General features: G+C 40.1%; 1 protein-coding gene across 5 annotated transcripts in view; it reads right to left on the bottom strand.

Annotated features, from left to right (window-relative positions):
• LOC140493511 (protein phosphatase 1 regulatory subunit 12A-like) overlaps positions 1-26,494 on the bottom strand; it is a 160,487-nt gene that overhangs the window by 90,424 nt on the left and 43,569 nt on the right. For all 5 annotated transcript variants that reach the window (XM_072592017.1, XM_072592018.1, XM_072592019.1 and 2 more), the window contains exons 2-5: positions 13,287-13,417; positions 9,738-9,856; positions 2,057-2,216; positions 534-678 (exon numbers count right to left, since the gene is read on the bottom strand). In XM_072592017.1, coding sequence (XP_072448118.1) covers positions 534-678; positions 2,057-2,216; positions 9,738-9,856; positions 13,287-13,417 — 555 coding nt within the window. The remainder of the gene's footprint in view (positions 1-533; positions 679-2,056; positions 2,217-9,737; positions 9,857-13,286; positions 13,418-26,494) is intronic.

A 26,494-nucleotide genomic window follows, 5' to 3' on the forward strand; every position in this document is an offset into this window, starting at 1 on the left:
CAGGATGGAACTAGGTTAACATGCAGTGTGCCTATTAGAATCAGACAGCATAAAACCAGATCTTCGGTCCAATGAGTCCATGCCAACCATGTTCTCAACTAAACTAGTCCTACCTGCCTGAGTCTGGCACATATTCCTCCAAACCTTTCCTATTCATAAACCTATCCAAATGTCTTTTAAACAGTGTAACTGTACTTGCATCACCAGTCCCTCATGTTTTTAAATCTTTCTCCTGATGTGTCCAAGAGTGACTGGTTGAGGAGCAAGAATGGGAACCCAGCTTTCTCTATCCTAGAGGCCGTTAAGTTATCTGAAATAGTTTAGGTGTAGCGTCAAGGTAGATTTAGATGAAATCCAGGATCTTCCTAATTTGCAAAAGTATTGACACCATATCAGGGGCATGTCAATCAACTGCACAGAGAAGAGCCTGAGACAATAACTTAAGCCTCAATATCTGAGGCCCACTCTTACCAAAAACTCAGCAGCATTAGTGCAGGAATGCCAAACCCATCATTAAATAATACCAGACTCACCACTTTATTGATGGCCTGCATGTTGCACAGGTTCTCCACTAGCAGTTTGCACACCTCCTCTTTGCCCCAGTGTGATGCTGCATGCAATGGAGTCCAACCGTCATTGTCTAGGCTGTTCACATCGAAGCCAGCCTGGATTAACAACCTGCAACCACAAAAACGTGTTATAAAAAAAAACTTTGTTCAGGAAAGGCTAGCACAGGAGAAAGCACTTTTTTTGCAGAGCCCATTGCTTTCTTCAGACATGTATCCTTTATATTTTGTGAGTCAGCTAGCTCAGCGGACCGGACAGCTGGTTTGTAACTAGCTTGACAGTAGATTCGATTCCCACACCAGCTGAGGTTACTACGGAGGTTCCACTTTCTCAACCTCACCCCTTGCCCGAGGCGTGGTGACCCTCATGTTAAACTACCACTGGTGGTCTCTCGCTAATGTGAGTGCAGCCCTCTGGGACTATGGCAACATGATCCTGTTCAGTGAACTTTCTGAGCAGAAACATCACCGTGTCCTGCCAAGGAGAGAGTGAATAATGAAGAATTACAAGATATAATGAATTTCGTTTTTGAAACATTTTGGTAAATTTGGACTTCCTATCAGCACTCTTCCTCGTTTTACATTCGATGCCACATCAAGTATTCCCCAGCCAGGTCCATGACAGACAATGCAAACAGGTCCCAATGATGTATATTAACCAGATCATCAACCGTCCTTATTTTGTGAGTGAGACTGAGTGTGGAATACCAATTAGCACGAGCAGTTCCAAGCTTTGTATCCATCAGAAGGTCAGTGAAGACTGAAATTCTCAGGATCTGTTTAGCAATGAGTGGGCAGACTGCTATGCTGTCAGTGTGGGCTAGATTGGAACCTACATTTCACAGGCCAGCTCCCAAGAGACACACATTATTATCAGTGCCAAGAAAAATCCAACTCAAGGTTACAGCTGGAGGTCATCCACCCATTCCATTTTCATTTTCTGATTTCGAATAATACTGCAAAGGACAATCCATCCCCAGAGATCTCAGGAAAATGCCTCTGACTGAGGGATTACTGCATTAGGATCTAAATATCACAGATTATCTCTTTACTTTGGCACTCTTTTATCTCACTCACCTAGGCTATTCTGGAGATATTACATTTAACATTGAAGTGATGAGCTCTCACAACTGCTTTACAGTCTCAACTAAAAACCTGCACCCACAAACATTCTGTTGTTACCTAGGTATTATTTGGCTTGAAGATTCCATAAAGTATTAATTTGACACATACTTTGAGCCACATAAGCCTGAGGAATCACCAATAGCAAAGCCTGACATTGCTGATTTTGGATCAAGTAAAATCTGTTCCTAATGGCATGAAGCAGGAAAATTATCTTATACAAAAAGTCAACAAAACTCCAAATATTAAAGACCTTATATCATTTTAACAGAAACACGTTTGTAAAACAGGGTAAACAGGCAGTCAGTGAAAATCTGTTCACTAACACGAGGAATTCAATGTCTTCTGTGTAATCATGATACACTCACTTTATAACCTCTAAATAGCCTTTGGCTGCAGCGACATGAAGGGCACTGGCTCCAGTTTTTGGATGTCGAATATCCTCTATTTTCCCTCGATTTAGCCATTGCCTGGCATCCTGGACCATTCGCTGCTCTTCCTCCCTCCTGGCTACCTCCACATCAATCCCTAAAGTCAAGAAACACAAAACACGTCACTGTCAATACCAGACTTGGCATCTCATCAGTGTATCTGCAAATGCATTTTATTCTGTATGCCAACCAGTTTTGTGGTGTGTGCTGCCAGTTTAACAACTTTTGTTCTGTTCACTCCAATATTGCCTTCCATTCTTCCCAGTTGTTGTTGCTATTTGGATTGCCACTCATTCACAGCAGCCAGGAAGAGAATTCCTTTCAAACTTCCGAAAGCATTGCACAACAATAATTTCCACATGTGGTCTGCCTCAAAGAGCTGATTGGCAGAGATCTTATGATGTTTTGAGCTGACTTACAACACATCAATTGCCCCTGCTGCTCCTTACATTATTTCACCTCTTCTGTCCCTGTTTCATTTGCTTCTCTCTGACTTTTTATTTTGTTTCTCAGCCCTGATCTACATTTTTCTCTATGCTTATGTTTTCTTTTTATCTGTCCTACATCTCCAAAGTGATGGGTGGGATTGGACTGACAGTTGAAGGAGTGATCTCCGACCATGCCCTTCACAATGCATTAGAAAGTCGGGTCAACTGAACCACATGATCACACCAGTTTCCCATGCAGCACACCAAAGATGTTTGAAATTTTACTCAAAAATGTATAGAAAAGGACAAATAAAAAAAAGTGGAAATGGCATACATTCCTTTTCAACTGTTGGGAATGATGCATCAAAGCTAAAGCTGTAGTATATCAATGCAGTTGTACCTCAATGAGAGTATCTCATTTCTAAAAGGAAAGTTGTGAAATTATAGCACAAGAGTTAGGTTGACAATCCAGTGCAGTTTTGAAGGAGTGTTGTGCTGTCTGAGGTGTTGTATTATGTAAGGGAAATTAACTCAAAGATCCTTCTGCCTTCTTAAGGCTGAAAGGGGTGGTACATTTAGTTGTTCTCCCTCAAGCCTCCCAGATAAGATCTAAAATTTAGCTCAGATTAAAACCAACTAATTGGTTATTAATTCATTGATTTGTTGTGGAAACATTCTGTACATTTCCTCAACAAAAACAGTGAACACAATTCATTATTACTTCAGTGGCTGTTGGACTCAGAGGTACGGGGAGGTTGTGAAAGGCACTATATAAAAATAAGCCAGTCAGTCTGTGGGTGAGGATGGGAGTGGAATGTGTGTGTTAGGGCCACTAAGTGCAAAAGCGGTTTCCCATTCTTACAATATTAACTCTCCTAGCCATTAAAGATTTTGGATGGCACTGCATATGACACGTCAAATTTTGTTCCTTTTCTCTCATCTGTTTCCATTATTCTTCACTGCTCCTTACATTATTTCATCTCTTCTGTTCCTGGGTCATTTGCTTCTCTCTGACTTTTTATTTTGTTTCTCAGTCCTATCTACATTTCACTCTGCGCGTATGTTTTATTTTTACCTGTCCTAAGTTTCGGAAGTGACTGGTGGGATTGGACTCTCAGTTGAAGCAGCAGCAGCCATCAATGACCCTAGCCAACTTTTTCTGCTGAGGATTTGCTTGGGTAATGTGGTGTCCAGCCAGGTTTTGATGGCTGCTTCCCTGTCTGCCTCCCACAATTCTTATGGTTCTGAAGTCTTTCATGCCTACCATGGTCCTACACACACACACAAACACTTCTATATTAGTATCTGAGCTGAGTCAGCTACTGCTGAGCCAAGAAGCTTATTTGTTTTTCTTCTCCATTCCAGGACTGGAGATGGTGACACTGATATAACAAAACAAATAATATTCTGGGCTTTATACAAGAGTCAATCAAATATAAAACAGCAAAGTAACGTTGAATTTCTCTAAACACAGCAGTTGGGTCACACTGCAATATTTGCAGTTCTGGTCAACCCATTATCTAAAGAAAAGCAGTAATTGCTAACAAAAAATGCTCAGCAGATTTGGCAACATCTGTGGAGAGAAATCAGAGTTAATGTTTCAAGTCCAGTGACCTTTCCTCAGAACTAATGGTAGCTCAGGCTTGCAGTTCTGAGCAAGAGTCACTGGACCTGAGATATCAACTCTGATTTCTCTCACAGATGCTGCCGGACCTGCTGAGCTTTTCCAGCAACTTCTGTTTTTGTTGCTGATTTCCAACATCTGCAATCACGAAAGGAGTACTGACACACACTTATGACTGAAGTTCAAGTTCTGAAAAGGAATCACACAACATATTTATCAACTAGAATGAAGTAGATTGAAAATGAGTGGAAGGCTGGGGACACTTTTACAACTTGCTGGGGTAGCATGCAGAACATTTGGAAGACCATAATCTAATCAAGCAGAATCAGCATGGCTAATTATTTCGAGGAATTCTCAACTAGAATAGATAGAGGGGAAGGTGTAGACATGTTTTGTTTGGACATCCAGAAGACGTTCGACAAGATGCTGAAGGTACTACATTGGCATAGATAGAGAATTAGCTCACGGGCAGGAAACAGCGAGTTAGAATAAGTGCTTCTTTTACAGGTTGGTGACCAGTGGGGTTCCAGAGATCAGTGCTGGGTTTGTGACTGCTTACAAAATAAATTAACAACTTGGAGGAACAAAGTGAATGTACGAGAGGCTAATTTGCAGTTTACACTAAAATAGGTAGAAAGGCAGATTGTGAGTGACACCGATATTTTACAGAGAGATACTAATAGGTTATTAGGCAAAAAATTGGAAAATGGAGTATAATATGTTTGAAAATGTAAAGTTGTTCACTTTGGAATGGAGAACAGAAGAGCAGAGTATTATTTAAATGGAGAAAAATTGTAGAAAGAAGGACAAAGGGACTTGTAGCTTTCTGAGTGTCATGCACAAATACCTCCAACAGGCACAAAGGATAATCAGGAAGGCTAGTGGAATATTGGTTCTTATTCCAAGGGGGTTGGGGTATAAGAGTAGCAAAGTCTTACTGCGACTGTACAAAGTGCTATTGAGACCACATTGGGAATTAGAAGAATGAGATGAGATGTCATTTAAACTTATGGGATTCTTAAGGGGCTCACAGGCCAAATGCTGAGAGGATGTATCCCCGTCATGGGAGAGTCTAGGACCAGAGGGCATAGTTTCAAAACAAAGAGGTCCAATTTAAGTCTGAAGGGAGGAAAAATTTCTTCTGAGCGTTGACCGTCATTGGAATTCCTTGCTACAAAGAGCTCTGGAGACAGAGTCCTTATGGATATTTAAGGCTGAGATAGATTCTGAATCAGTGGGGAATCAAGAGTTGCAAGGAAAGGGAAGGAAAGTAGAGTGAGGATCCTACTGGATGGCAGAGCAAGCTGGAATGAGCCGAATGTTTATTCCTATTTCTTGTGGTCTTATTATCTTATTACACCATCCGTCTTTTAACCATCATTTTCTCAGCTCAATCGTGACCACTGCTCACTTCTATTGCTACATCCCTTTGAAGTACTCAACCCTTAAATCTTTGCCATTCCATTATTCCAGTTTGGCCTTAACTTCCATTCCTCTGTCACACAACAGCGGCTTTCAGATTCAGCAGCCTTTCTGTACAATGAAAGAACTCAACGTCAGATAATGAAAGTCATCATTTGCCTTATGCCCTTTCATGCACTCTCGCTCTGTGTCTCAGGTGTCAGAATGTTTACATTTCCTAACCATTAATCTTTCTTCCCAGGTGACAGGAACAAGAAAGATTATATTTTCTAACTGTGAACACAACCTGGAGGACAAAAACTCTCTTTCAGAAGTTCAAACATTTTTTTTAAGAAACAAGCTTGTGAACACAGGAATTGCGATCTGTCTCAACTCTGAAGTTTACAGTTACAAAAGGTTTGTGATGAGAACATCCCATTCTTTTTATTCGCTCACTGGAATGTGCAGGCTTGTGGTTCATGCAGCCTCTCTGCACGATTTTTAAACACAATGTAAACATTTCCCAAAAAAAGCTTTTTGATACTGTCTTCTAGCTTTTCCTTCCAATAATTTTGAAGACGAACTCATCAATAACTGCGAGCAAACTGAAAAAACATTCCAGTCAATCAGCTGACTAAATGCTACTGATGCAGATTGGGAGCCAGTGGACGTGTTTGATGCTTCATTTTCTGCATTTAACCAGAGGTGTTCAATATCCAGCCAAAAAAATATTGTTCTAGTTCAGGACTCTGGGAGAAACTGAGATCTTGAAACAAAACAGAATAAAAAAGGCAAAAATACCGAATGATATAATTGTATCAAGCAGTTTTTTTTCTGGATATATTATGCAAATAGCCTGCCTACATTTGTAACACTGCGTTGGATTGTGCATCCACAATGAGGTGATGCCAATAAATCTCAGTCTTTTTTCATGAGAGGATAGACGAATGTGTTGTCGAAACAGGGACTCCTTCCTTTCTATATAAAATTGGGTCCCAGCCTCATTCACTATCATGCACTATTAATAATGCACTGTATTTGGTGGTAATTGGGAAGAAGGTGAGAATAATGAATATCAGTCAGTCAGGGTGTCAACCGCATATCAACTAAATTCAAGTTATCTCCAGCTGATGGGTATCAATTGGGGATTTATGTGTATACATCTCGGTGAAGGGATTGTGGGGCACACTGATCGTGACAATTAAGAGGCCCATGTCCAAATCCTAGATTGCTCCAGAGATGTGTGATAATATTGTTGAACAGGTTGTTTAGAAAATGCTTGAAAATAAAATTTTGCAACTAAAAACTAGACTCCAACACTCCTTTACTGTCTGGCTTTCTGAGTTGGACACATAAGGATCATCTCTCCCTGCTCTGTGCTCAATGATGCAGTGGGTAGCTTTGTAATAGGATTGGTTAACTGAATGTTCAAAGACAAATTATCCATTTTAGTATCTGCTCAGTGGAGATACACATGTTCAACACCAATGATTTCTTTGTTTTCAATGATTCTTACATAGCAAGCTCAAAGTAGCTTTACCAAAAAGAATAACACTGATATTTGAAGTTCTGCTTAGGCTCAAAGAGTGCCATGCAATTCATCCGCACAGGCATATACCAATCCTGAGAAGGAAGCTTGTACAAGACCAAATGTTTCACCGTGGTTCTACATTATCGTGGAAGTCATTGGCAAGTGGTGGACTCTCCATCATAAGTATTCAGCAATATAAGGTTTATTCATGCAAAAAGACCACCACATGCTCACACAAAGCCAGGATTCAACAATAGCAACTGGAAATATTTCCCACACAGAGTTTGATGAATGATCACTGTCAAGGTTTAAAATTGGACACATTGCCATCATGAATAATCAGTGCCTTTGTGCCTCATTATCCAGTCATGGACCGTTCTCATGTGCCTGATAAAGAATTGACAATGGCACAGACTTTCACCATGGACTCCATACTGAAAGAAGAAAGAATTCAGATCTGGATACTTGGGCAAATGTGATTGTTCTGAATCTACCGGTAAGTTAACACAAAACAAATACAGAAAATGGAGAAACTCAGCAGGTCTGGCAGCACCTGCGGAGACAGTTTGTTTTTCTCTCTCCACAAAGCTGCTGAATTTCTTCAGAATTCACTGTGCTTGTTTCAGATTTCCAGCATTCACAGGACTTTCCTTTCACTTAAGTAAGTGAATGGAACATTCAACTTCAACATGAGGGAGTGTGATCTTTCCTTGAAAGTAGCCCAGAAATCTGGTCAGAGCAGTGTAACTGGCATAATGCCTGCAATCATAATGGGTTGCAAAATGCTTATTATCATTGGAAGATGAATCACTCTCAAGGGGTACAAATCTACTCTTCCATCCATGATATGGGTGGAACATATACACTGGCTATCAGGAACTGAGCATGAATGACGGACCAGATAATTCTATTTATGGAACCAACTGTTGGTCGCATCCATTCAGATGCAAAGATGACACTGACCCTTACTTCTCAACATTAGATTAGTTTACAACTCGCCTGGACCATATATTGTGGAATGTCTGAAATTAATAGTTTACTCCAAGTATATATAGCGTCAACAGTTTGGGCCTGAAAGTGTGGCAGAGGCAGGTTTAATTGAAGCACTCGAAATGCAATTAGATTGTTATCTAAGAAGGAAACATATGCAGGGTTACAAGGAGAAGGGCTCCTGAGAGCCAGAGCAGACGCAATGGCCCAAATGACCTAGCTCGGCATTCTGACAGTTGTGAGCTGGAAAAATAATGGTAACCTGCTTGGCAAAGTGACACTCCATACTTAGGTCTCCTAACCTACTTCCTACTGAGAAAAAAGTTATAGCCTTTCATAATTGCTAACAGGATTGTGAATGAACAAATCGTTAAGAGGGACAATCAGGAATTCCACAAAATCCTCAGGAAATAATAAGTAGCAAGACCACCAAGTTATCGACAGGAATTTACCAGGAAATAACTAAGTCTGAATAGTAGGCATTAGTTGTAAAGTAGCAGTAATACAGAAGACATTCACACATTGAAAATCATTCCTGAGCTGAGACACTTAGAGTTGAAATAAAATTTGGAATCATCAGAAGTTAAACAGTTTGATATTCTCAAGTCTCTCTGACAGCCACCAAAACATCTGACTGAATTTTACAGTGGCTCACTGCATACAAAGCACTCTGACAGAGTACAGAACAATAGACTGAAGATTTAATTCAATTCAAGCATATATTTCTTTCACTCCCTTTGTATATAGCTGCCCCCTCAATCAGAAGCATTAGTCACTATCAGCACAGAGGAATTGTGGGTTAACTTACCCAGAACTGGACTTACAGATGACATTGAGTGAATTATTAATGTATTCAGGTGAGGGCTATCACAGAGTTAAAGGTGTAGCCTTAAAACTACAGAATCCAACAGTAGTGATGGTTTGGACTAATACCAGCTGACTGCTCGCTCAAGACCTCGGCTGGCAAAACACAATTATTAGCTGAATCATATAGACCAAAGGTAGTTCTGGTTTCAATCCTGACCTTGTGTTGAGTTATTGATCTCAGCTACATTAGACACAGGGATGCTACCAAGGACTCAATAACCTTGCCTGGGAGGAGAAAGCCTATTTAACTGCAAGTTGGGCAAGAACTTAATAAAAGTCTGATGTTCTGTCACAACTGAAATCTCAAGAACACTCACTTGAGGCTTATACCCAAATGGAGGATAGCCATTTGGTCAAGTTACTGAAGGACACTTGCCATCATGTAACCACATCTCAGCAAGGATCAGTGCTGTTAAGAGGGAAGAGGAGAAAATGGAATAAATAAATAAATATAATAATGGCAGCAGATCAGCAGGAAAGAAAGGTGGCTACTAATTTTCCATTTTTGAAATCAATATCCTGGCAAGATCAGTTATCCCCCTCACTATCAACCCGTTACTTCTAAATGATCCCAATTATTTGAATTTCTCATTCTAACGCTACTGCAATCTTCGGTCCAATTATGCTGAAGGACTCAAGATTGTTTCTTCACAGCACCAATTTAAAGAAACTTCTGCTGTCCAATTAGGAATGTGTGATTCCAAATTGCAGTAGATTCTTTACTTGTGAGGCAAATATTTTTCATTCCAGAATTAACTGCTTAGTCAGAGCCCTTACCTTGCTTCTTTATGACGTCTTTCAGCAGTTTCTCCATAGCTTCACCCTGAGCAATGTCAATTGGCAGTTCCCCTTCACTGTTCACAGCTGCAACATTCGCCCTCTGTTTAATTAAATACCTAACAAGGAGAAAGCAGATACTTTTACTGGGCACTTGGGCACTTCCCAGTGTTGATTTGAACTGAATCTTGGCCAAGTTCAATCACATCACTATCACTATCAACCATTCTGAATTCTTGGTTAAGCTGCTGTTAGATGAAAATCAACAAAAGGAAAGATGAAATATTTTAGTCAGATCTTACACTTATCAAGAGCTTTATTTAGTGAGTAATTAATATCACTAAATTCCAGTTCTGGCAGTTCAGCTAGAGGGTCCTTAAAGTAACCCATCTCTTTATTGAAGTCCAACTGGCTGGTGAATATTTAAAAGGGTCATGGCATTATCAGTTCCCTTTTTACTGGGTGCACAGTACTTATTCTTGACTGAGATTCGAATATTCTTAATACTGACATCAATAGTGATATAAAACATAGGGCATGTGCAAGGAAAACCACAAAATGGAGCTTATCTGAATTTTCTCGCAAAATATATTGATAAGGTGTCTGCTTCTGGTGAGCACTGACAGAAAAAGCACCAAACATACTGCTGCTTTAGGTTTCATTATTCCAGTTTGATTCTGTTCTTGTGATGGATGCAGGGGTCTGAATTCAAATCTGAAGCATCACTGAGAAACATCCGTTTTTATGAAGCAACAGGGAAGATGCCTCACACAGCAGCATCATAGAGACTAGATGCATAATTAGAGTTTATAGAGATACACTGCATGGAAACAGACCCTTCGGTCCAACTTGTCATGCCAACTAGATATCTTAAATTAATCTAATCGCATTTGGCCCATATCTCTCCAAACCTTTCTAACTCATTTACCCATCCAAATGTCTTTCAAATATTGTAATGGCACTATACCCACCTCTTCCTCTGGTAGTTCATTCCACACACACACCACCCTCTGCATGTAAAGGTTGCCCTCAGCTCCTTTTTAAATCTTTCCCCTCTCACCTTAAACCTATGTATTCTAGTTTTGGACTCCCCTACCCTGGGGAAAAGTCTTTGCCTATTTACCCTATCCATACCACTCATGATTTTATAAACCTCCATAGGTCACCCCTCAGCCTCCTACACTCCAAGAAAAATAGCCCAAGCAACTGAATAGTTCAAACCCTCCAACCCTGTATCCTTGCACATCTTATCTGAACCCTTTCAAGTTTACCAACATCTTTCCTACAGCAGGGAGACCAGAATTTAATGTAGTATTCCAAAAGCAGCCTAACCAATATCCTATTTGGCCACTAAAACCCCATGTAATTGCTCAGTCGTGTGGGAGCCCCTTTTTGACATTCCTAGCTTTACATTGCCTTATCCAGCAATGGCAGCTCATAACAGTTTGAGACGTGTAGATAACAAAGCTAAGAGCAGAGTAATTAAAGTATTGAATAAGAATATACAAGGTTAAAATTAGCAAGCCTAAGGAAGACTTAATATTAGAAGCATATTTTCTTCCCCCTCATGCATTAATGGATTAAAGATAGAGGGACACAAACCAAGAGCAATGAAATTCTGAATATGGGAGTTGTGATGGAAAGCTCCGCCTAATCCTTAAGATATCACTAACCCTCAAAAAATAAATTTGAACTTCCAATTAATATCTAAATTGACCTGTGAACATTGTATCTTTTTAGGTTTACATATTTTTGATTCTGAACTGAAATCAGAAGTGACTGTTTTAAAGCCAAAAATTTTGAATGGAATGGCACTTTTAAAAAGCGCAATACTGAAACTCATTGTAGGTCAAGTTTACCCTGCTGTTTTTTTTTCAAGCAGTGGAAGAGATTGTTTGAAGATGGGAAAAATTATGCCAGACCTGTAGACAGCAAGTCCCTGGTATTTACAATTAATTTGGTCTGACCCATTTGTATCCTACCATATTCAAAACAATACTCTAAATTTTGCAATGTTCCAAATATTTGATCAGTGAGAAATCCTAGTCCTGGAAATTGGTCACCTACATTAAGAAATATTGCCAAGGAAACTAAAGCTGTAGTACTGGTGAACTGTTGTCATAAAGTTATTATGGCTCAAAAGGAATCCAGTTTCTCCAAACTAACATTGTAGCTAAATTCCCATCCATCAAAGCATTCCTCTACACCTTCTCAAGGACACTAGCATCCTTCCTGAGGTATGGTGAATAGAACTGAACACAATATTTTACATCACATTATACGATTTAACATTATTTCCCTGCTTTTATATCGAATGCGTCCAATTATGAAACATAAAATCCCTCATGCTTTGCTAACCATTCCATCAAAACACATTGTACGGGGAGTCAGATCAGATTTCATTTAGGCTTTTAAAGATTCCAAGAGGTGTATGTATAAACTGATTCCTAATAACATCTGGCAAAACCACAATATCTACAAGTTACTCAAGGGAGAGAGAAGGTGAACAGCTAACTTAAATGGAGCTACTTTACATAAAAAGATGACTATAGGCTCAAATGAAAGTGGAGAGTGGAGCAAATTGATGAGCGAGATAGTCGGCAGATAAAGTGACTAAGCAGCATGAGAGATTTTGTAGCAATGGGGGTTAGTTTGGTACATTTGAGGGACTGTAGATGGCGTCTCTCATATTTCCCCATTGTAGTGTTCCTACGGTGTGAAAACAGGCCAAATAATTCTCAATATTGTTGTTTCTAGGGTAACCAGTCAGTGGAACATTCCAAATTTTGTTGGTGAATTCGCCTTGTACCAAGTCAATGTGGCCTTGACCACACTGATCTAACTTCAGTTCTGTTGCTTCTACAAACTGAATTCACTAATTATTCCTGCTTAGAGCTGAAAGCCTTTATTGATTGCTTCAATTTACAGGAACAGCCCAAAAACATGAGTCTAAGACTCAGAGCAGCCCTGAGCAGGGACAAACAGGTGACAGTTAATAGCCATTTTACATTCAAAATAGATCATCCAATATGCCTGGAGGAATCATTTTGGAATGCAGACTAAATAATTCCCAAACAAGGGACAGTAATTTTTAATACCAATTTCCATTCATTCAATTGAGTTAAAAACTGCAATCAACTTTACTGTCTATTTCAAGATACTGTTTACTGAGTGTCTGGCTCTGGACAATTACAAAAAGTAAATTCTCTGCCTCAAATCAATTAATTTCTCCCAAACATTCGTAAACAGTGCTTTTAACACTGATAATATGACTGAAGGAATATTAGATCATCTACATTACAAATCTTTTGCCCCTTTGCATTTTCAAGGCAATGTCTCCTTTAGGAGTAGTCAGAATTTCAGGAGCTACTAGTTATCTACTGCTCAGGTTTTAAGCTTCAGACTATGAGCCAAGTTTGAATAGGAGACAGGTGGTGAAATTAATACCTATGCTGAAAGGGTACTCAATGCGCCCTCCCCCCCACCCCCAAACAATGATTTATCAGTGAGGGTGAATTGTTCCTAGCAATTTGTTGCATCTCCACTCACTCTGCAATCTCCATGAAACCACACGAGGCAGCAGCGTGTAATGCTGTCCAACCTTCATTGTCGGGCTGATTAACGTTAGCTCCATGCTCCACCAGAAAAGTGACCATGTCTAGGTTTTCATCGATGCAGGCCTGTCAAAAAGAAGGCAATAATCAGTGAACGGACTCATGGAGCTGCTCCACGACACGATGCTCTCAACCACTATTTTAAGTGGAACCACAGGGTCAATTTATTAAAACTAATTACAAAAGAATCTCCTGAAACACCATTCACACTGAACCACAGGATATGCAACAAAAAATCTGTTACAGGAAGGAACTGTGCACAATATGAAAAACTCAACAAAAGGAAATAAGGCTGAAAAAACACTGGAAATAGTCAGCAGCCCAGGCAGCATCTGCAGTGCAAGAAATGAGGGTACTGTTCCTCCTCTCCCAATTTGTGTTTCTCTCCTGTTCTTCCCTTAGTGGGTTATTTTCACCCTTTCTTGTACGTTTCTCTGCTTCTCTGACCATGTTGCTGTATTGAGCTTCCAGCCAGGAGACGATCACTGTTCCCATTACCCTCATTCCCATGAACTGCAATGGAGTGGTGAGTTCCTAATGCTGGAGAGATCAGCAAGGCTGACACTGCACAACTTGGTTGTAAGCCACAATACTATAGCTTTGCATAGGGCAGCTTGTCAGATCAGTGATTAGTTCTGCTTCCTCACAGTGTCAGAGACCCAGGTTCAATTCCACCCTTGGGCAACTGTCTGCACAATCTGCATGGCTTTCGTCATGATCCAATTTTCTCTCACAGTCCAAAGATGTGCAGGTTAGGTGGACTGGCCATGCTAAATTGGCCATGGTGTTCAGGGATGTGCCATGGAATTACTGTTAGGTGGTAGATAGATCCAGGTTAGGTGAATTAGCCATGGAAAATGCAGGGTTATAGATTTAGAGTAGGAGGCTGGGATGTTCTTTGGAGAGTCGGAGTGGACTTGATGGGCTAAAGGGCCTGCTTCCATACTGTAGGGATTCAATGATTCTATGAATAAACCACACATACAAGTTTGTAGATTTCCCAACTACCACTACCACCATCAAGTTGTCAGCAGCACTCTGGGGTGGAAAAAAATATCCACTGTAATGCAAACATGCTTGGGCACTCAACAGGGTCAAAGGGCCATTTAATTTTAGGTTGGAAGGTTTTAAAATTGAGGTAAGAGATGAGAGGAGTTTTGAATAAACATTTTACAAGTTTACAGTTTATAGTTTTACTGACAGCAGGAATATGGAGAGCAGCTCGAGACAAGTCAACATGCGATGAGTTCTCCAGGAATATATTTACACATTCACATTTTGGAATGTTCCTTCATAGTCACTGGATTAACATCCCGGAATTCCCATCTGAATAGGATTATGAGTGTACCTGCACCCCATGGATTGCAGCAGCTCAAGAATCCAATTCAACACCACCTTCTCAACTGCAACAGGTAATAAATGTTAGCCTGCAATACTCTCATCTTATGAATGAATAAAGGTAAGAAATTAACTAACGTTGACAATCTTATTTCTGCTAGACAGAGACTGTGAAAATGAGGAAAGCAGCTTAATTTCATTACCATGAGTGACAAGGAGCCTGTAATTTCAAAGTGACAAGCAACAGGTGTACATGGAATTGCTCTATTATCTTTATATAGAAGCTATATCTAAAATTAAAGGTATTATCAAATCACAAGGTTTCTAATACAGTGTAAGCACACAAAGCAACTTTATTATCCTCACCTGCTGAAAGTGCTAAGTTTTGCTGCAATAAAGCTTCAGTTTGTTTTCACACACAAGTTGATAATATTCACACATGATTCAGTGTGGTATAAGAGGAATTCAGGTTTTCTGTAGTTTGTGCAATTCAGCACTGTACTGTTGGCTGTATTTTTTTTAAAAGGTATGGAAACAGTTAAGGAAGAAAAGCTGTTAAAATGAAAACTAAAGGATATGATTGCTTTGTGTGAAAGGGAGGGAGTTTAGAAGGGATGGCTTGATGAGGGGAAGTATGCTGTGGAGGAAAAAGGGAGGCCTGAGTCAGAGAAAATCCTATTGAATTGTAAAAACAAGAAGCAAGTTCACAAATTATAAGCAGTAACCCAGGCAATCAACAAAACAAAACAATATAAATCCCCTTGTATCAGGAAGCTCAATCGGAACAGGATCCCTGAAATAGATACGCATCTGGAAAAATCTCAGCAAACTAATTTCTTAAAGTGGCTGTGAGAATGCCCTTATTTGTTTGGTTTTGGATGGCTGGTTCGGATGGTGGCAGGGTTACAGGAAACAACACCAGTGTCCTTACTCTAAGAATGGCAACAACAGCAACAGGCTCACTAAAACACTGTTCCCTGTGCAGCCAGGAACACAGTGCCAAGACAAAAGGAAAAAAAATAGGGATGCACAGAAAGGGATTGATGACAGCAAATTGGGAGAGAAGTAAATATTGATTGGGCGCTGATGAGAAATGAGTGCATTTTAAAATGGGTTGGCTGGAGAGAATAGAGAATATGGCCAGTGTGAAGATGGGTTACGAACATGCAAGACGGTGTTCATGCTCTGAAACAGTTAAACTCTGTCGGGTTCTGAGGGCTATAAGGTATTAGGCAGAAGTTGAGGTAGATAAGAGGTGTTCCAGAAAATGGTCACCCAGTCTACAAAGCAACAGTCCTGGCTTTATTTGTACAATTGAAGAGAAAAAGCAAGTCCTACAACAAATCTCATGCAGCTCAGTTCTGCCCTCTCTCTAGGACAGGCAGACAGAATAATCATCATATTTACAAAACAGAGACGCATCTTCCTATTTCACCAATCTGTCTACATTCTCGTAAAATTCACATGCTCTTCTTTCTTTACTCAATTTCTGAATTTTGCTCTCATCTGCAAACTCTGAAATCATGCCTTTTAAATCCAAGTTCAGGTCACTGCTGTACATATAGAGGCGAAATGGGCTTAACAATGCTGTATACTTCCAACCAGTTTGAAAAACAACCATTTAACACTATTTGCAGTTTACTGTCTCTCATCCCAGCTTCTAGATTTTCACCGCTGTGTGCTTTAATGCTTTCAACAAGTCTCCTTGTAGTTAACAAGTCTATTATATGACACTTAATCAAAGGCCTTTTCAAAGTTCATTTATACAATGTCAATTGAAGACATGTCATGGTGCAGTGATAGTGCCCCAAATCTGGTCAAAAGGTCCAGATTCAAGTCCCAAGTGCCCTGGAGGTGTGTCATAACACGTACAAAGAGGTTGGTTAAAAATATGTTCTTTAAACATAACAGCAATGACACAACTCACTTATTTTAATCAAATTGTGGGGATCAAAATCAGAAGGAATGATAAATGGACAGGAAACAGTTCAGTATTTTTAGGACTTTTCAGGGCAGAGAGAAAGGAGCAACAGGGCAAAGGTAATTTCAGACAGCAAGTAGTCACTGAATCATCATTCTGTGATAGCACAGTTGTGAAAGTAGCAAATAGATGGGGAATCCAGAATCAGAAGGTACTGGAGAAGTTCATTCATACGAGATGGACTGAGTCCACAGAGAGACACAAGGGCACAGACAACCAGTGGGGCTTAGGAAAAGACATAGGTAATTGCTGTACAAATAAACTTTGTAGAAGGAATTAACTGAGCTTTGTGAAAGATGCAGATGATAAGAGGAATAGGGGAAATTCATCCTCAAAACAACGAGAGCATGGACAGGAAGGGCAGGGCACAGGCAGAAGTTTCAGAACATGAAGAAGGTCCAGGAGATGAGGGAGCATGTGCTATACATCACCCCTCAACACAATCCCTACCTTGGATAATCCACTAGACAGGTCCACAAAGAGGACAAGAATGGAGGTTTAGGTGTGAAGGGAGCGAGCTATAGGGAAAGATTTGAGAACATCAAGCTCAATAGAAAGATTGCACTTTAGTAAAGAGGAGATTAATGTATGTAAACCCAGAATAATATTTTCATTTATACCTGTATCACTTTGTAAAGTAAGTTCAAAATGGTTCTTGGAAAATAAAATCCTCACCCAATACAGTTGATGTAGTAAATGATTGGTGAATTATTTGGTAAATTAAACCAAAAAGTTAAAAGCAATGGAGGATTACAAAATACCATTAAATATTCAGCCAAGCAGGACAAACTTAATGAGACAATGATCCTTTCTCATTTTGCTCTCTGACATGCCAACATCCTATCTGCTGTAAAATACAAACACTTGTCCAAACACGGTAGAGGTGTTGAAATGAAACAAAAATGATGGACTGGTGCCATTTTTCTCAATTGCCCTCACTGCCATGGTGGATTTTCCCAGTGCCCAATAAAGCTACAGTCAGGCAAGGCATATTAAAACTGAAATGGCCAGTCACAGAGACTGAGTTAACCATGAGGGAATTGATTTATAGTCCCCTTAATGGTATTTTGTGTGCGTTTAGTCAGAGAAAGACCATGCTGTTCTATTCCTGACCGTACACGTTTCAGTAGCTGCAAGTGCTGAAGTAGAGCAGCGTAGAGTCTCTACACTCTCCGCTAATTAGAGTTTTACTTCTGGCAATTCTGTCAGAAGGAAAACTAAAAACACTGACATGAAACTCACCCAGAAAATGTGTGGTGAATTATATATTTGTCAGATGAACAGAATTTCTAATTAATCTCCAGGTAGCCTTCACACTTGAAAGTTTTTGCAGACTGGCATCCTGGAATCTTGCATATATTAGTATCTCAAAAGAGGCAGATGTCACATGTTGATACAGGCAATGGCGCTGATGTGTTTTTTTTTACCTCCAGCAGAACATTTATGCCCAACTTAGCAATGCTTATGTTTTCCCTTATAACATAAGAACTAAACATGAATGAAATAACTACAGAGGCAAGTGAAGTCAACCTCTATTTAGTTGTGGCCAGCCAGCTCGCTCAGAGTCAGTCTCCTGAATTGAAGAGATTCTAATTCTCCTGGTTATATTGGTCAGCCAGGGCTTTCCAGATCAGGGTTGTTAACCTGGACCAATCAAGGATCTTACAGCTAACAAGACCCAGCTGGTTCCAATCACTACAATGAGTTCTGTGGTAATGAAAGATCCAACAAATGTTTATTACACACTCTACATATTCAAGTAAGAGAGCAACAGAGACGTATTCTGCTGTTCAGTTATAAAGGGAAGAGTCTGGGACAAAAATAAAGGATCCGGTACTGCTCCTGGACTTGACGCACCGCTCCAGCCTCTGACATGAACACAGTGGCCTCACCACTCAAACTTGACCACCCACCCTAATTGAGCACAGTAGCATTCTTCCATCAGTGTTGTGCTTAAAGTGATCAGAGTTAAGATGGCGTCTGAAACCTTTATACCCTTAGGTCACATGCTATGATACTGTGATGATGTCATGAGCATATCAATCACCAGAAAGAGGCATACTGACAATGAGATATAATCAATTGATACCAGTAATTAAAACCCTCAAAGTTCATGATCACCATTGACAAATAGGTATCATTGGAGAGTTTAATACGCTGTACCTCCTTGACCAACAAGACAAAAGAAATTTATCTTCAAAAGAACAGCTAAACTAAGAGACTGGAAATGTCAAACTCCTTAAAAAACCTGAAAAAACTGCCGATGTTGTAAATCAGAAACAAAAATAAAACTTGCTGGAAAAACTCAGCAAGTCTGGCAGCACCTGTGGAGAGAAATCAGAGTTAACGTTTTGTGTCCTCAGAAGATTCTTTCCACAGAAGATTCTTTCCACAGAGGCTGCCAGACCTGCTGAGTTTTTGCTTTTTTTGTTTCAAAATCCTTCACGTCTAATGTTGCCAAATTAAGTAAAAAGCACCATGATATTGAATTTGCTATTCAGATGAAAATTTACACAAATTGATCAAAAAGATGCTATTTAATCTCTCTAACACTGGATGACAGCCAGGGATAAGTTAACACTCCAGTTCCGAGGCTGAAAGTCAGTCATTCTCTCGCTGCACACACTGCACATCAATGGAATGTGGCATTACAGAGAAAATCCTGGCCAGGCCAACATTAGGGAGTCATGATTTGGAGATGTCGGTATTGGACTGGGGTGTACAAAGTTAAAAATCACAACACCAGCACTCCAAAAACTAGTGCTTCCAATTAAACCTGTTGGACTATAACCTGGTGTTGTGAAATTTTTTAATATTAGAGGGGGAATGGAACACTTCAGCATATATACCTTTAGAGCAGTTGACAAAAGCAGTAAAACATTAATAACTAAAACAGCACAAATTTGATATATATAGTACAGAGGGGTCGTGGGATCTAGCATTTTTCCCACAAGTGCCCTCTGGCCCATTAAATCAAGAATAACAAATGCTTTTGGCAAGGTTTCCATCAGTCACTGGCGCAGCAAGAAAATCCCTTTGCTGACTTGTTCTGACATTATTAAACTACATTTCTTCAATTCGGAGGCACCCACTTCTCATTAAGCTACCACGACTTGTCCCCTGTAAGTTGTTAGTAGCTGCAACATTCTGCTTTCTTGACAACTAAAGGACAGGACAGTATCAAATTTCCAGAGTTAACTACAAGCTTACAGCCCTAGATTCTTCTACCAGTGAAGAAGGAAAAACCTTGAAAGAAATACAAGCTTGGAGCAGCTGAGTTAAACACTTTAGGGGATATTGTTATCTTAAAAGGCACTCTATGTACACAATTTGTTCTTATAAATAGCTCTGTCCACCTCTAACTCTTCAAAGATTAAAAAGCAAAACAAGTTTGAAGTCTCCACAAGGTTGTTCCAGTAGAAAATAACATTGTCTTTTGTATTTATGAGGGAACTCTGCTGTCACTACACACCTCTGGCCCACGGACTGCCACCATCAGTATTCAATCGCACAGCAAGTCAATGCAACATAAATAGCACAGAATGAGCACAAAGTCTCGGCAATGCGAGAGCTTTAAACAAAGCGAGATAAAATAGACTGGGAGGGGGAAGGGAAGGGGAAGATGAACATGTTCAATCTGTCACGCATGGCTCCTGTTCAAATCAGAAAATCAATGTGAAAGCACCCATCACTGGGAGCTCTATTTCTGCTGACTCTAGTTCAGAAGATAGAAATTGAACAGAATTCTCTCTAGTGTACAGTAAATGATTTTGAACTTGATGTGACCTGTGCAGCTCAACACTGGTCTCAAATGTAGGCCCCAAGCAGGCAAGAGCCCACCTCCAAAAAAAAAACCCTCAACCAATAGGAAAGAAGCTAATTCCTTTTAGCTGACGGCTGCAGTGACTTGGAAAGTGTTCAGATCAGACTGAAAAGGAATGCATTGCGGGGAAAATTAGATATTGTGCACCAGCTGGGATACAAACACTGCCAACCAGCATTAACATCCTTTCTCGAGTCATCAGTTCCAGCCAATCACCTCTGGAAAACACATATACACAGTCTCTCTTACTCTCTTCCCCCGCAGTTCTTTTTCCACATTAAACACAGATTCCTAACACCATCATCCCCGCTCCCCATGCTTCAGTCAGCGTACCACAAGCTTGCTCAGGAAACTTTTTTCAACATGGGCCACTCAGCTAATGCTCCACACTTGACCGCCTTTCTCCTGTGGTCCACATGTCAATTCTCCTTCATTTGTACCAACCTCTCCTGCTCTCCAACCCATTGGATTCAGCCAGGTCAACATACCCTCAGTTCCCCAACCTTGCACACCTCCAGCTATCATTAAGCCCAGTAGCATCATAATACCCTGTTGTGCTTGGATAGCTGCCAAAATGGGAGTCCGCAATAAGTGACCAGTGACTGGATTCTCTAACTGGTGGAATAGCGTAATCCCTGGCAGCCCCCTTCATTTACTGTAATTGAACTCTTCTTGAATTTGTGAGTCAAAACCTAAGTGACAATATCAGCTTCGAGCCCATCCTAGCTATTGTCAAAAGTAAAACTGAAATTATTCATCATAGAACAAAATGTACTGAACCATCCAAAAAAATTTTGGAAGACACAAATCTGAATCCTTGGAAAATATTTAAACCTTTCTGAAGAGAGATGGATTCATTTTAAGTAGGATTGATACATATCAGAGACCACACCCATTGCACTTTAACAATTAAGGAACTTCCTTAATCTGCACAGACATGCTACAGGTGACTCAAGGGCTGCCCTATGCCAACCCAGAGGGAAACACAAGTAAAAGCAAATGCACTGGATGCACTTTCCATGTTTTGAAGTACACACGGACCAAAATGTCCCATTCTGGGGGAAGCAATGGCGTAGTGGGAGTATTACTAGACTGTCAACCCAGAGACCCAGGTAATGTTCTGGGTACCCAGGTTCAAAACCCACCTGGCAGATGGTGGAATTTGAATTCAATAAAAGCTGGAATTAAGAATTCTAATGACCACAAAACCATTGCTAATTGATGGGAAAAACCCATTCAATTCACTAATATTCTTTAGGAAAGGAAACTGCTATCCTTATGTGGTCTGAACTATATATGACTCCAAACTCACAACATTGTGATTGACTCTTAAGTGCCCTCTGGGCACTGAGGGATGGGCAATAAATGCTGGCCTAGCCAGCAACGTCTTCATCCTGCAAATGAATTTAAAAAACACCGGTTTCATTGTGTTTTTTTTAATCATAAAGCATTCCTGTCAAAATGAAAGACAGCAATGAGAGTGTCAAGTCAGAAATGTAGCTCATAGACATTGAGAGATCCCAGTTATCACTGGAAACAATCAACAAATGAAAATTTTAATTACAATTAATATCCTGAACTGGTATACCAAGAGCTGATTCTTTTAAATACAAATCTAACTCACCAGACACTGAACAAGGCAACTCCCCAATCCAGAAAAGGAGAAGAATTAGTTTGTTCACATTCCTAACTACTCAGGATATGACACTGAAGTTCCTTGTTCCACAACCTTACCACTCCCATCACCCTGCCCAACTTGATTCATTCTTGATTCGCTGCCCAACACCAGAAGGGTCTGCTCTGCTTCCTGAATCCAACTGAAATCTCAGCCTTCCACTCAAAATCTGGCTACTTTGAGTGCATCATTAAACCCTCTTTAGTATTTGAAGCTCGACCTTTGGCTGAACACAGCAACTTTGGACCACTCAGGTCAGTGAGGTGGGGTGCTGAGGCTTCACTAGATAATCCTTACTGAGGGAGTGCCAGACCCTTATATGGACAACTCGAAACAATGAAAGGCAATACTGGATGTTGAAAATCTAAGTACAGATTAATAAAGAACATGCTGTCACTTAGCATCTTGGAAAGAAAGTGGAGGGGATGACAGGGGTTGGTCTCATCCAAGTTGCATAGTTGTTTGCTCTTTCCACAAATGCTAAAATGGTTCCTGCATTTTCCATTTGTACTACCCACACTGATAATCCAGGACAGATTACTTTGCATATGTTATAAAGGAAGCAATTGTAAAAATGAGTGGATGGCTGTTTAACTGTTGCCCGCAGAAAACCGCATTGTCCATTATTACATCCTGCATTCCCAGCTCGTAGACAGGAAAGCAATAATGACCAAGGTCAAAGTGCTCAATGCTCGAGACTAGGTCAAGAATTTGGGAATGTTCCAAGAGCTGGATTTATTGTCTCTGTTTGCCAGATACACCATAAAAGAGACAGCATTCTTCCTCTCTACAGCTGGGCCAACTGCTGTCATACAAAAATCTAGAGCTGCATCGACAGAGGAGATTCATCTAAATTCGAAACACAGGCCAAATCTCTCTGAAAATTCAGCTTGCCATCGACTGTGAATTATTGCTAGTTATAGTCCCAATTTAGGAGCAGGTTCCTAGCCTCCTCGCTTTTGTGACAAATTAAGCATTCCACTTAATTTTGCATTAATGACTAATTGTATGTCATGTTTTATGTGGCTGGGGACAACTGAACTCTTTTCAGTTATGTATCTGAAACAAAATATTGAAACAAGAGTTTGATGAGGGAGGGTGAGGCATTGACTCAAGAGTCATACAGGATGGAAAAGACCCCTTCAGTTGAACTCATCTGTGCTGACCAGACATCCCAATCTGACCTAGCCCCAGTTGCCAGCACTTGGCCCATGTCCCTCTAAATCCTTCCTTTTGACATACCCATGCAGATGCCTTTTAAATGTGCTAATTGTACCCACTCCAAACACTTTCTCTGGCAGCTTGTACCAGACATGCCTGAAAAGCAACACCCTCTGCATGAAAAAGTTACCCCTCAAGTCCTTGTTTTTAAGGAAGGAAATCAAAGAAGATCTCCAGCGTTGCTGGAGTAAGTGCACTAGATTCTCAACTTGAAGGCTGGGCATGAACCTGGAATTATGGACCATCTGTCCATATTAGAAACGGTGGCAAATTGTTAGACTGACAAAGCTCAGTTACAGGCAACCATTGTTGAAATATCTTTATTTACACTTCCCCAGAGAGCAACAAAGACGACAGTGTGACAAATTGCTCAGATCTTGCAACACGCCACAATCCCTCCCTGCTTAAAAAGACACATACATTTAAACTTAAAGTGGTGCACAGACATAAGATTCCAGAGTACAAAATGAATAAACTAACATCAATAAAATTTAACAGGTTGGGTTGCATTCTACTATATTTAAGATTAAAGCATGCGTGACCATTACTCGGGTAGAATTAGTCACATAAAAAGATTCTTAATACCAGTGTACATACAACAAAAATTGAATATGATTTGATGAGATATAATGAAAACAACAAATACCTTTCCAAATACATCCAATTAAAAACATCTAACCTTTTTTCTATCTTTGCCTGGATATTTTCTGCTAGACTGGACATGTCCTCTCCATACCTTAGTCTATATCCAACAAGAACTTTGACAGCAGACTCCAGTTAATAGCTGGGACTGTGACACTGATTGATCTGTTTTAATTAAAAACCCTGACTCATTTTATACTTTGGTGGGAGAGTGGACTCTGAGGTTTATTGTGCTCTCTCTTTCAGCGATGCCCTCTTTCAAGCAAATTATCTACAAATCATTTATATGATCACTGATACTCTCTCTAATCTTTACTAAACACGTGAATGCACGTACTCTCTATCAAACAAATCCAATCAAATACTTCTCCTTATTTCCCTGATGTTTCACCATGACCTTCTGACTAGACCTGAACACTTTGTTTCAGGCCTTGTAAAGCAAATGCATCATAACTTCGCATTTTTTTCCTTTTACTTTGCTATGGATGAGAGGTTTAAGCAAACTAAACTGTGTTGTAGTTATAACTAACTTGCAAGGTGAGGAACCTGTTGCACACTATGGTGTTATTCCTTACGGTGAGATAAAATTGTCCAGGTTGTGTTGAAGAGAAGCATAAAAATTAGTCTGGCTCATCATGTAGCAAACTTTTTTTCTGCAGCACCATTTGTTGTTGGGAGGTACTAGAGTGTGTTTGACTCCATTCTGGCTCAAATGTTTTAAACTGTTTGAAAATATATCATGAACTATTACCTTACAACAGTTCTAACAACTCACAAATTGTACCAAATTCTCAAAATTGCAATAGCTTTGGGAACTACGGCAATGGGCACATACTCTACATTAGTTTGCTTACGATAGCTCTCATCCAAAACTAAATATCTTAGCTTTCCACTTCAAAGAAATCAGCATGAACTCATTCCAATGGTGTTCTTGTATTGGGTTAGGGAATGAAAACAAACTTTGAATCATCTCTCAATCTGAGACACATTTTACAATTTTTCATCAACTTTTCAGTATCACTACCCACCTTCGAATACCAAAAGGAAGCTTTCACTACTGTTTTCATGGATAAAATCTCGGTGTGCTTTTGATAATGTTTCTCTCACAATCTCTCTTCCTACCTTGGAGAATAAAGACTCAAACCCCAACACTCAGTCCATTTCTAGGTTTGAGTCATAGAGATGTACAGCACGGAAACAGACCCTTTGGTCCAACCCGTCCATGATCCCAACCCAATCTAGTCCCACCTGCCAGCACCTAGCCCATATCCCTCCAAACCCTTCTTATTCATATAACCATCCAAATGCCTTTTAAATGTTACAATTGTACCAGCCTCCACCACTTCCTCTGGCAGCTCATTCCTGGTGTGAAAAACATTGCCCTGTAGGTCTCTTTTATATCTTTCCCCTCTCACCCTAAACCTATGCCCTCTAGTTCTGGACTCCCTGACCCCAGGAAAAAGACTTTGTCTATTTATCCTATCCATGCCACTCATGATTTTATAAACCTCTACAAGGTCACCCCTCAACCTCTGACCCTCCAGGGAAAACAGCCCCAGCTCTCCCTATAGCTCAAATCCTCCAACCCTGGCAACATCCTTGTGAATTGTTTCTGAACCCTTTCAAGTTTCACAACACCTTTCCGATAGGAAGGACACCAGAATTGCAAGCAATATTTGAACAGTGGCCTAACCAATGACCTCCCAACTCCTGTACTCAATACTCTGACCAATAAAAGAAAGCATATCAAAAGCCTTCTTCACTATCCTATCTACCTGCGACTCCACTTTCAAGGAGCTATGAATCTGCGCTCCAAAGTCTCTTTGTTCAGCAACACTCCCTTTGCTTTCCAAAAATGCAGCACCTTGTACTTTTCTGAATTAAACTCCATCTGCCACTTCTCAGCCCATTGGCCCATCTGATCCAGATCCTGTTGTAATCTGGAGGTAACCCTCTTCGCTGTCCACTATACCTCCAATTTTGGTGTCATCTGCAAACTTACTAACTGTACATCTTATGCTCACATCCAAATCATTTATGTAAATGGCAAAAAGCACCCAGCACCAATCCTTGTGGCACTCCACTGGTCACAGGCCTCCAGTCTGAAAAACAACCCTCCACCACCAGCCTCTGTCTTCTACCTTTGAGCTTTGCAATTGCTTCTCATCACATGTTTTTGGATATTAAGTCATTCAGGACATAATTGAGCACTTTACTAAGCGTCACTTGCTAATGAGTTTCTTCATTAATTTCTCTGGCAGGTCATTTGTGTATGTAAGATAATTCACAAGTCACTCAGTGATTAGAAATGAATCAGTCTTTATGTAAGATCACAGAAGGCCAAATATCATACTGATGGGACATCAAAATTAATATTCATTTCAACAGTGCTGCTGCCGCTAGACATGTAAATCCCCTTCCTTGAATTGAATATGCAATCTCCCACTGTGATCCTTGTCCCAA

This window comes from Chiloscyllium punctatum, chromosome 22, assembly GCF_047496795.1.
Source record: "Chiloscyllium punctatum isolate Juve2018m chromosome 22, sChiPun1.3, whole genome shotgun sequence".
Classification (NCBI taxonomy): domain Eukaryota; kingdom Metazoa; phylum Chordata; class Chondrichthyes; order Orectolobiformes; family Hemiscylliidae; genus Chiloscyllium; species Chiloscyllium punctatum.